An 11,023-nucleotide genomic window follows, 5' to 3' on the forward strand; every position below is an offset into this window, starting at 1 on the left:
AGGGGGAAGATTGCCCACAAAGAGCCGGCTACGTTGAGTGAAGGTCTTCTCTCCTGGTTTCCTAAAATTCTTCAGGTCAATAGTCAAGCCTTCATCTGAGAGAAGACACAGAGTCACTCGAAAGATTGGGTTAAGAGATTTACAGTCATTCTCAAAGAGCTACAACCACTGCTAGATTAGGAAGCCTGATTATAGGGAAGTCACACATCAACCATGCACATCCCGGTGCACTCACTAACCACTTATCATTAAATTGCACCCTAGGATGTGAAAGCAGTATGCCGAGATCTGGGGGCACTTCTCAACGGCTCTGTGTAGGCCAGGAGCCAACCTGGACAAAGTCAGAGACAGAAGGACAACACAGGAACTATTGGCCAAAGAAAAAAATTAAGCAAGTCAAGGAACTCTGTGAGAAGGGATCAGATTTTTAAAATGTAAAACATAATTGTGCCATTTTCCCAATCTCACCAATCTTCATTAACTTAACAGTTCCCATTCTTCCAGGCTTGGGGTAATTGAATGAAAAGAAATGCCTTAGTTAGGAAAGAGTATTCTTTGTAGAAATCTCTGGAAATAAAGAGGGCTGAGGTAGGTTTTAGTCTTAAGAGGCATAGAATAGGTATTCAAAGTTTGCTGAATGAATGGAAACGTGCCTTTAAAGACTTTTCACTCTGCTTAAGAATGGGCTGGCACAGGCCACAGGCTAAAATGACACCCCTAGTCAATACCAGACTACTTCTCCATTAAGTCTTAAAGACTTGTTCTTTATTTTCCCCAACTACCTGTCACCTGATGATTACCTCTAAGAAGCCAAGTTCTGAGGTAAAACATGCAGACATCTGTTTAGCAGAATGTGCCAACACAGCAAAGCAACCTGTACTCAACTGCTATCCCACAACATGTCTGCTCCTTGGTTTCAGAGAATCAGCCTTTTTTTATCCTACATATTAAGAGGTAATAAGGAAAAGAAGAGCAAAGACCTATTCCTTTGTAGTCCCAAAGGACTCATCGAAAAACCATTCCCAACAGGAAACCTAGCTCTCCCCCATCACCGAACCCGCACTCACTTTGGCTGCCGGCTTGCTGCCCGTTTGCAGGTATTGGTGGCGGCGGTTGCTGCTGTTGTTGCTGGTGGTGCTGCTGGTGGTGATGCTGATGGTGCNACCTCCCATAGCCATCTGGCCCATCCGAATCTCCTGCTCTCTCTGAAAAACAAAAAACACTAGGCAGTCCAAGACAGCACTGTGTTCTACTACAACTCACTGAGGACCACACATTAGGGGCAGTAAATAGAGTGATGACACATCCCAAGTGCACTGAGCCCCAGCTGAGGAACGCCAACAGCTCCTCGCTAGTTGTGCAGTGAGGTCAAGGTCAAAGCTACTAGGACACAAGCCAGAGTCTCCTATTAGGAACAGGAGAGATGAAAGGAAAAGGGAAAGGTAGCTAATGTCTTCTAGGGCTCCAACCTGTCCAAGTGCAAGGACAGCATAGGAGCAGTCAAGGCTGCTCCAGGACTGAGTCTATGTCATCCTGTGCTCAGAGTCTAAGCAGCATATGCTGGCCCCAGCTCTTCACCCTAAACTGCCTGTGGGGCAACAAGAGCTCCCCATCAGACCTTACCGGTCCTTCCTATGAATGCTTCCCAAAAGGAGTTTCATAGACTGGAAACCTGATCTCATACCCTAGCGTGTTTCATAGTCCTAGTGAGCAATTTGTGGTGAGTTTGTCCTGTCACGACTGGCCTGCTAAGTCATGGGCACAAAGAAGATATACCGCATCAGGGAAGGCTCCCTTGAATCCTTCCTGCTGTCGCCGCATCATTTCTTCCTGTTGTCGCCGCATCTCTTCCTCACGGCGCCTGCGCTCCTCCTCCTGCCTACAGAGTCACCAAGGTATTTAAGCAGAGGCATTCCAGAACTTGAACAGATTATCTTAATACAGGACTCAGCCAGGGAGATCTCACAGTACTCCACGGAAGTCACTGGGAAACGGGCCCTATGTAACCCAGATGTGTTCTTCAGGGAAAAGGTTCTCCTTCCCCAAAGAGGCCTCATGAGACTGGCACCCAGCAGCTTTCTCTTTACTGCGCCCCTGGCTGATGCCTAGAGCTGCGGGCAGCTCAAACATCTCCCATCCAAAGGGGGCTTGAGCAGCAGCCAGGGAGCATGAAGTAGGAAGCAGGAGTGAGCGCACGCTTTAGGGCTGTCAGCAAGGATTCAAGACAGAGTACCTGAGCTCCAGCTGCTTTCGTTTTTGCACTTCTTGGTTGTGCAGCTCTTCCATCCTCCGAAGTTCTTCTTGACGCCGCATCAGATCTAGAAAAAGAACCGACCAATTGAGAGTACTCTTCCTTTTCCTCATATGGGCCCAATAATTTTTCATAATTAAAGATCCAGAAAACAAAGGGGATATATAATCCCTGAGTGGCCATCCGAGGTATCCAGATTCCAAAAATGAAGCCAAACCTATTATTTCCTTCTCCACAGAATCCAGTATTCTCTGTCACATCTCCAAGCTCATTTGCCTACCAAGATCAACAAAATATTTCAGAGAATAAAAGTAGAGGTTTAGGCCTTTACTCTACTGATCGATACACAGACGCTCCTGGAAACACTGTGTCCGTCTAGTTTTGGACTCACAGGCCTATACTCACCCTGCCTCATTAACATGACCTGGTGCTCATGGCGTGCAGCCTCCATCTCCATCTCCAGCTTCTCACGGGCTTCCTTGATGTTGCGGTCCACCTGGTCCTGCTGCTGCTTCTCCATCTCAATGAGTGCCTTCCAGCGCATGGCATACTCGTACTCAAAGGAGCCAGGCTGTGCGAATCTAGGTGGCTGCTCGCGCTCCCTAAAGACAAGTCCCTGGCTTACTAAACCCTTCCAAGATTCCCCCCAATTGAGCACTGCACTGCTCCCAAGGGCCACGACAATGGCTGCCAGTGAAGACACAGAGCAAAGACCTGCCTCTTCTCCACACCACTTTCCACGCTTCCTAACAACAGGCAGACCTCTAACAGGGAGCCTGTCAGGACTGCATACGTACTTGTGAAATTGCTGGTTCTTTATAACCAGCTTCTCTGGAAGTCCCTCTTCGTCATCTAACTGGTCCATGGGCTCCACAGTCACAGGGCGAGGAAATCTGAGAAAAGAAAGTTCTGTGTTAACGCTTACACCCCACACCAGGCTTTCCTCTTTACACATGTCTCTGACACAGTGGACTAGGTAGGGGTTAGGACTGGACAAAGAAACTAAGTTCTGAAGGGGTTTTGATGCCCAGTCCCAAATAACCAACTCCGTTTAATGGTATTATGTGGATTCTGGGGCTCACAGGATCAAGCCAGGCTTCAGATCTCTGAATGCAGCCTTTCAAAAATGTTCAAAAACAGTAGATATAATACTTAAGTGCAGCCTCTATATCTGGGACCTACAGGACTCCCGTAGTAAATGCTAAGATGCTACATGTACAAAACGTCTTTTCAGACTTATGAAACTTCAAAGGGGCGATTTAACACTGACCTACTGAAGGACTGGAAAGGTTTTTTTGTTTTGTTTTAAGATTTTACTGGGGAGTTAGGGAAGGGGAACAGACAAGTTGCTGTCCTTTTGTTCTTCAGTCTAGTTGTGGAGAACGTCGCTGCACTGGCCCATGTTGGCATTATCATTGCGCTCTTCCTGGGTGAGGCAGATCGGTCGTCAGCCATTGGATGGCTGCTCATGCTGGCTGCCGGCCACTCACAGTAGCTTATGACAGCCCCCTGCAGCTCCACTGCAGCCTACGCCGTTGCCGGCAACTCATGGCAGCCCAGCTCCAGGCTGAGCTGTTGGTCACCATCTTAGCTGTAGAGGGTGCAATGTCACTGGCCCTCATGTAGGATCCGAAACAGGGCCCTGCTGCTCAGAGCTGTTGCTCCCAAGCCAACTCTTAACCAGCGCATCACTCGGTCGGCCCCAGGACTAAAAAGGGTTTGATTTCTTAATCCTCATACTATTTGCATCAATTGAAGATCATATAGAAAACCCTACTAGAAAGCTGAGTTAGTATCGAATAGTCTTTAAGTGAACACAGGAACATGGCTCCTAAAGGCTAACTTAACTCCCCAGCCCACAAAAGGAAGGAGCAATCTAAGGTCTATTTCTGAAAACCACCCCTCACTCACGTGGTTAGCAGGAAAGAGCCTTCACTGCATCTGTCCAGAGCTTTCCGAGCAGCTGGCTTCCCTGAGAATTCAACAATGCCTTTTCCTGAGGGCCTTCCTCGGTCGTCCACAATGACCACAGCCCTCTCCACCTGGCCGAACACAGAAAAGACTTCCTCCAGCAGCTCGTTGGACACATACTGAGGAAGGTTTCGGACCGTAAGGGATGCGCTATGGCAGGCAAAGCGCACACGCAGCTGCTTTCCACGGAGTGGCATGTTGTCCAGCTCCACTTTGGCAATCTCTGCTAGGGTTCGTGTTTCCTAGAAGCAAAGGAAAGTCAGAATTAGCTGAGTTCGACAGACCAACTAACTGCACAGCCATCGAGTCTCAAGTAGCATAGCTTAATACAAAATGGTTCAGAGAAGAAAAGGAAAAACAAAAACAAACAAAAAAACACCTTGCCAAGAAGCATACAAAGAAACATGGATAGAACTGGAAGAATGGAATTGTGTACTTCAGATTAACGCTTTGGTTAGCCCAGTTGCTCTGATGACCTTATAATTAACCAACTGAAAATCAAACTACCACTTACATGGTCATTAGTATCATAAATCGTTCTCCCAAGTGGCAACAGATCATCTGGACAACAATGACCAGCCTAAAAGCTACCCTTACAATACAGTAGATAGAATATTTTAATTTCGGCTAGTTACATACATGTTTAACCAGTCACTTACGCCCTCCAAGAGATTTCTTTAGAACCACAGACCTTGATGGGACTCCGTTCATATTACTAGAATGGAACCTGAGCCCCAGAGAAAGTGACTTGCCTATATAGTCTCGAGTGAGTGGTGGTAAATCTGGAATGGAAACTAGTTCTGACCACTACATCTTGTTCCTCATTTATGGAGATAGACAATGCCTAGAAAGGTTTCCCCCATACACTGGAACATGTTTCCTAAATCAAATCAGATTTCTAAAAAACATCTACACTTAAAAATGGTTAAGATGATAAATTTTATGTCGTGCTCAAATTTTAGCAAAATCAAATTTAAAAACAGATACAAATAAAACCATCCCCTCATAGTTTTAAACAGTCTTAAGTGAGACAATACATGTGGAAGGGCGGGCTCTGGAAATAAATTATATTATAAACCTTGACCATTGCTAAAATAAAACCCTTTTTTCATTTTTTTCTGAAAAAAATCTAACATACTAAAATATTTATGGGTGCTAGTAAATAGAGGAAGAGTATCGATAAAACAGAATTAAATATGAGTTGCTAATTACTGAAGCTGGGCAGTATGTGCAGGTTCATGATACTATTGTCTGCTTCTGTTTGAAACTTCCCCATTAAAACAACACAGTTTCAATGGGCATACTTTAGCCCTAGTATCTTAGGCAAAAAACACCTATGTTGTCCTTGAAACAAAACAAAAACCTATGAGGAGAAATAAAAATAAAACCTGCATTTTTTTGGTCCTATTCTATCAACTTTTCCCTTCCCATCATTCCCCAGCTTCCCCGCCTACAGTTGCTTACCAGTCGGATAAAGCCAAAGCCCTTATCCTTATGAATGAAGACTTCGCCTGCCTTCCCATATTTCTCAAATAGTTTCCTCATTTCCTCTTCTGTGATGTCAGGGGGAAGATTGCCCACAAAGAGCCGGCTACGTTGAGTGAAGGTCTTCTCTCCTGGTTTCCTAAAATTCTTCAGGTCAATAGTCAAGCCTTCATCTGAGAGAAGACACAGAGTCACTCGAAAGATTGGGTTAAGAGATTTACAGTCATTCTCAAAGAGCTACAACCACTGCTAGATTAGGAAGCCTGATTATAGGGAAGTCACACATCAACCATGCACATCCCGGTGCACTCACTAACCACTTATCATTAAATTGCACCCTAGGATGTGAAAGCAGTATGCCGAGATCTGGGGGCACTTCTCAACGGCTCTGTGTAGGCCAGGAGCCAACCTGGACAAAGTCAGAGACAGAAGGACAACACAGGAACTATTGGCCAAAGAAAAAAATTAAGCAAGTCAAGGAACTCTGTGAGAAGGGATCAGATTTTTAAAATGTAAAACATAATTGTGCCATTTTCCCAATCTCACCAATCTTCATTAACTTAACAGTTCCCATTCTTCCAGGCTTGGGGTAATTGAATGAAAAGAAATGCCTTAGTTAGGAAAGAGTATTCTTTGTAGAAATCTCTGGAAATAAAGAGGGCTGAGGTAGGTTTTAGTCTTAAGAGGCATAGAATAGGTATTCAAAGTTTGCTGAATGAATGGAAACGTGCCTTTAAAGACTTTTCACTCTGCTTAAGAATGGGCTGGCACAGGCCACAGGCTAAAATGACACCCCTAGTCAATACCAGACTACTTCTCCATTAAGTCTTAAAGACTTGTTCTTTATTTTCCCCAACTACCTGTCACCTGATGATTACCTCTAAGAAGCCAAGTTCTGAGGTAAAACATGCAGACATCTGTTTAGCAGAATGTGCCAACACAGCAAAGCAACCTGTACTCAACTGCTATCCCACAACATGTCTGCTCCTTGGTTTCAGAGAATCAGCCTTTTTTTATCCTACATATTAAGAGGTAATAAGGAAAAGAAGAGCAAAGACCTATTCCTTTGTAGTCCCAAAGGACTCATCGAAAAACCATTCCCAACAGGAAACCTAGCTCTCCCCCATCACCGAACCCGCACTCACTTTGGCTGCCGGCTTGCTGCCCGTTTGCAGGTATTGGTGGCGGCGGTTGCTGCTGTTGTTGCTGGTGGTGCTGCTGGTGGTGATGCTGATGGTGCTTCCTTGGAGCATGGTTTTGCTTCTCCAAGTTAAAGGTTTTATTACTCTGCATTTCTGCACCCTAAAAAGAAAACATGGGCTGTCAGTCCCCTTCCTGATGACTTATATACCATTAATCACCTGTGGTATCCTGACTTTGCTTACAATTTTGAACAAGTATGGCAAAGGAGTACAACTCAAAAATCTGAGAACGACCAGGCATGAGTGGTCATGTTGCACATAGAAACTAGACAAGTACCAGGTGAGAAGACCCTGCACTAGAATGACTTGAGGAATCCTCCAGTTCAATAATTTTATACATTAATACAAAACTACTTTCCCAAAAGAAGCTACCCCCTAAAACTTGGCCCCATTTTGAACTAATAAGTCTTGTTCTTCTCTGGCACCCTGCACAGTCCTGGCCTACAGTAGATACTGTGGCATTAACAGCAGAAAAAGTATGGGCTGTGGAGTTTGGGACATGGTCCTAATACTTACTAGTTAGGTACCACTCAGTAAATTACTTCTGCATCAGTTTCTCAAGCTGTTGTAAAGGGAATAATAAAAAATACCTACCTCTCAAGGTGGCTATGAGGATTAATAAATATGTGAAAACACTAGTTCAGTACTGGCATATAGTAAGCACTCAGTGAATACTGCTACTAACCATAATGGAAAGATAAATGACTACCAAAGTGATAACAGCAGCAAACACAAAAAGATGAATATAGGAACATAAAAATGCTAAATTCTGTCATTTAAAAATCAACATAAGATTAAAATAATTAACAAAATGAAAATTTCTGGTACAATCCAGACTAAATTCAAGTTGGTTTTAACATGCAAATTTTCTAACTGATCAGATTAACAAACTGAGGACAGTCTTCCTCATCCAAGGACAGTTCTTCAGTAAATGAAATAAAAGGGCAAAGTGAACTCTAAATCCATTCCCCTAAACACAAACCCTCTAGCCAAAAGGATCTTTTCATGAATACTGTATTAACAGTCTATGAATCTTTTAAGATACAGTAAGTTATACTCCTTAAATGAAGAAAATTTGACAAAAGCTTTGTAACTTATTTCAGGTGATGGGCAGATGTGAATACTATTATGTGTATAAAAACTTTCCTAATTATTTTATATCATATTCCCACCAAAACTGGAAATGCCAACGCAATTATGAAATACTGTACCCAAAAGTTGTCTCATAAGGCATTAGGTAACGAGCTATCAAGATGTTCATTTTCTTTAACTCAGGAATCCCATTCCTAGAAATTTAGCCTAAGAATTTAACTTTAAAATTTAAAAACCACGCCCATGAAATATTAACTACAGTGGCCTTTATGGTAACAATAAAAATGGCTTCCACACCCAGAATGATGGGCATGGTTTTTAAATTATGGTGCATCTATACAATGGAGTGTTATGCAGTGTTAAAAATTATCAAGACTTAGAGGGGTAGTAGCCTGGGGGGGGGGTTATCACTTTGTGAGGGGTGTAAATGTCTATTATGTTGTTTTGTACACCTGAAACTAGTAAGAAATTATGATGACTGAAAACATGAAAGAGATGCAAAAAGGGAAAGGGTTTTTAAATGCATGAATGTAGACAAGGAACAAGACATAGGAAAAAATGAAGACTGTCCAGCTGGTAGGTTACTGACAATTTTTTACGTTTTTTTTTTCGACTTCATTCAACAAATCACTGCATGCTAGGAGCTATTTATTCTAGGTGCTTGAGATGCATCAATGAACAAAGCAACATTGTTGCCTTTAGGGGAGCTTACCATGTAGTGAGAAACAATGTATATAACAGTTACAGAGAACTTAAGTGAATGTTACACGAAAACAAAGGAGGGGGGCAAAGTGGAGAGGGAGTGGAAGGTGGGAAGAGAGCAAGTTTAAATAGAGCTGTGAGCTAAGCCTCACTGGAAAGGTGACACTTAAACCCACACTGGAATTTTCTCACTTATGTCACTTCATCAATTTTATTTCTCATTAATAATGTACCCATTACAAAATACATCTTTATTATTAAAAAACTTAGAAATGAAAACAAAAATAAAATAAAAATCCAAAGACCCACCACTAAAAACTAGTTACTGTTAACATTCTGGTATACTCTTCTAGTTACTGATTTATGTATTTCTAGGTACTCTAAGTGGGATATTATAAAAACGGTTTTGTAACCTGCCTTTTCTACTTTATGACACATGACCAACAGCTTTCATGTCACTAAATCTTCTACATTAATTGTTAATGGACACAGTATTCAGCTGTCAGCCAAGCCCTTGTTGTATTGGACACCTGGGTTTCTCATTTGTCACCATTATAAGCAATGATCATAGCTAAAATCTTGGGGCATAGCCTTGAGTAAATATTCCTCCCACAATTTCCATTTTTGCTTCTTTATCTTCCAAAATATACATTATCAGTTCAATGACTGTAATCATTATGTACCATTGTATATTCAACTTTTCCTCATTTCTAGAGTATCAACATAATTACAATTTCTAACAGCTACATGAAGTCCATCTGGATTACACTAATTTACTGAACTACTTCCTACTTTGAGACATTCAGGTTGTCTTCAATCTTTTCCTATTACAATGCTGCAGTAAATATATTGCTTATAGCTTTCTGCTTATTTCCTTAGGATAAAAATAGAATTACAGAATCTATCTTTGTGACTCTTACCACATAGTACAGCATTGTTTTCTCAAAAAGTTGTTACAACTTTAAATGCTATGAATAGATGTAGCAGTTTCATGGCAAATGGAATGCTTTAAAAAAAAAANCGCTATGGCAGGCAAAGCGCACACGCAGCTGCTTTCCACGGAGTGGCATGTTGTCCAGCTCCACTTTGGCAATCTCTGCTAGGGTTCGTGTTTCCTAGAAGCAAAGGAAAGTCAGAATTAGCTGAGTTCGACAGACCAACTAACTGCACAGCCATCGAGTCTCAAGTAGCATAGCTTAATACAAAATGGTTCAGAGAAGAAAAGGAAAAACAAAAACAAACAAAAAAACACCTTGCCAAGAAGCATACAAAGAAACATGGATAGAACTGGAAGAATGGAATTGTGTACTTCAGATTAACGCTTTGGTTAGCCCAGTTGCTCTGATGACCTTATAATTAACCAACTGAAAATCAAACTACCACTTACATGGTCATTAGTATCATAAATCGTTCTCCCAAGTGGCAACAGATCATCTGGACAACAATGACCAGCCTAAAAGCTACCCTTACAATACAGTAGATAGAATATTTTAATTTCGGCTAGTTACATACATGTTTAACCAGTCACTTACGCCCTCCAAGAGATTTCTTTAGAACCACAGACCTTGATGGGACTCCGTTCATATTACTAGAATGGAACCTGAGCCCCAGAGAAAGTGACTTGCCTATATAGTCTCGAGTGAGTGGTGGTAAATCTGGAATGGAAACTAGTTCTGACCACTACATCTTGTTCCTCATTTATGGAGATAGACAATGCCTAGAAAGGTTTCCCCCATACACTGGAACATGTTTCCTAAATCAAATCAGATTTCTAAAAAACATCTACACTTAAAAATGGTTAAGATGATAAATTTTATGTCGTGCTCAAATTTTAGCAAAATCAAATTTAAAAACAGATACAAATAAAACCATCCCCTCATAGTTTTAAACAGTCTTAAGTGAGACAATACATGTGGAAGGGCGGGCTCTGGAAATAAATTATATTATAAACCTTGACCATTGCTAAAATAAAACCCTTTTTTCATTTTTTTCTGAAAAAAATCTAACATACTAAAATATTTATGGGTGCTAGTAAATAGAGGAAGAGTATCGATAAAACAGAATTAAATATGAGTTGCTAATTACTGAAGCTGGGCAGTATGTGCAGGTTCATGATACTATTGTCTGCTTCTGTTTGAAACTTCCCCATTAAAACAACACAGTTTCAATGGGCATACTTTAGCCCTAGTATCTTAGGCAAAAAACACCTATGTTGTCCTTGAAACAAAACAAAAACCTATGAGGAGAAATAAAAATAAAACCTGCATTTTTTTGGTCCTATTCTATCAACTTTTCCCTTCCCATCATTCCCCAGCTTCCC

General features: G+C 41.7%; 2 protein-coding genes across 5 annotated transcripts in view; one reads left to right on the forward strand and one right to left on the reverse strand.

The window, feature by feature from the left end:
- ZMYM3 (zinc finger MYM-type containing 3) overlaps positions 1–11,023 on the forward strand; it is a 91,100-nt gene that overhangs the window by 53,060 nt on the left and 27,017 nt on the right. The gene's annotated exons all lie outside the window — the stretch shown is intronic.
- The window catches only part of NONO (non-POU domain containing octamer binding), a 30,595-nt gene that overhangs the window by 6,816 nt on the left and 12,756 nt on the right, over positions 1–11,023 (reverse strand). For both annotated transcript variants that reach the window (XM_019648021.1, XM_019648020.1), the window contains exons 2-9: positions 6,853–7,009; positions 5,687–5,880; positions 4,163–4,464; positions 3,049–3,144; positions 2,657–2,853; positions 2,234–2,318; positions 1,777–1,879; positions 1,166–1,205 (exon numbers count right to left, since the gene is read on the reverse strand). In XM_019648021.1, the coding sequence (XP_019503566.1) occupies positions 1,166–1,205; positions 1,777–1,879; positions 2,234–2,318; positions 2,657–2,853; positions 3,049–3,144; positions 4,163–4,464; positions 5,687–5,880; positions 6,853–7,000 (1,165 nt within the window). In that variant the 5' untranslated portion in view covers positions 7,001–7,009. The remainder of the gene's footprint in view (positions 1–1,165; positions 1,206–1,776; positions 1,880–2,233; positions 2,319–2,656; positions 2,854–3,048; positions 3,145–4,162; positions 4,465–5,686; positions 5,881–6,852; positions 7,010–11,023) is intronic.

Source organism: Hipposideros armiger, unplaced genomic scaffold (assembly GCF_001890085.2).
Source record: "Hipposideros armiger isolate ML-2016 unplaced genomic scaffold, ASM189008v1 scaffold_119, whole genome shotgun sequence".
Taxonomy (NCBI): domain Eukaryota; kingdom Metazoa; phylum Chordata; class Mammalia; order Chiroptera; family Hipposideridae; genus Hipposideros; species Hipposideros armiger.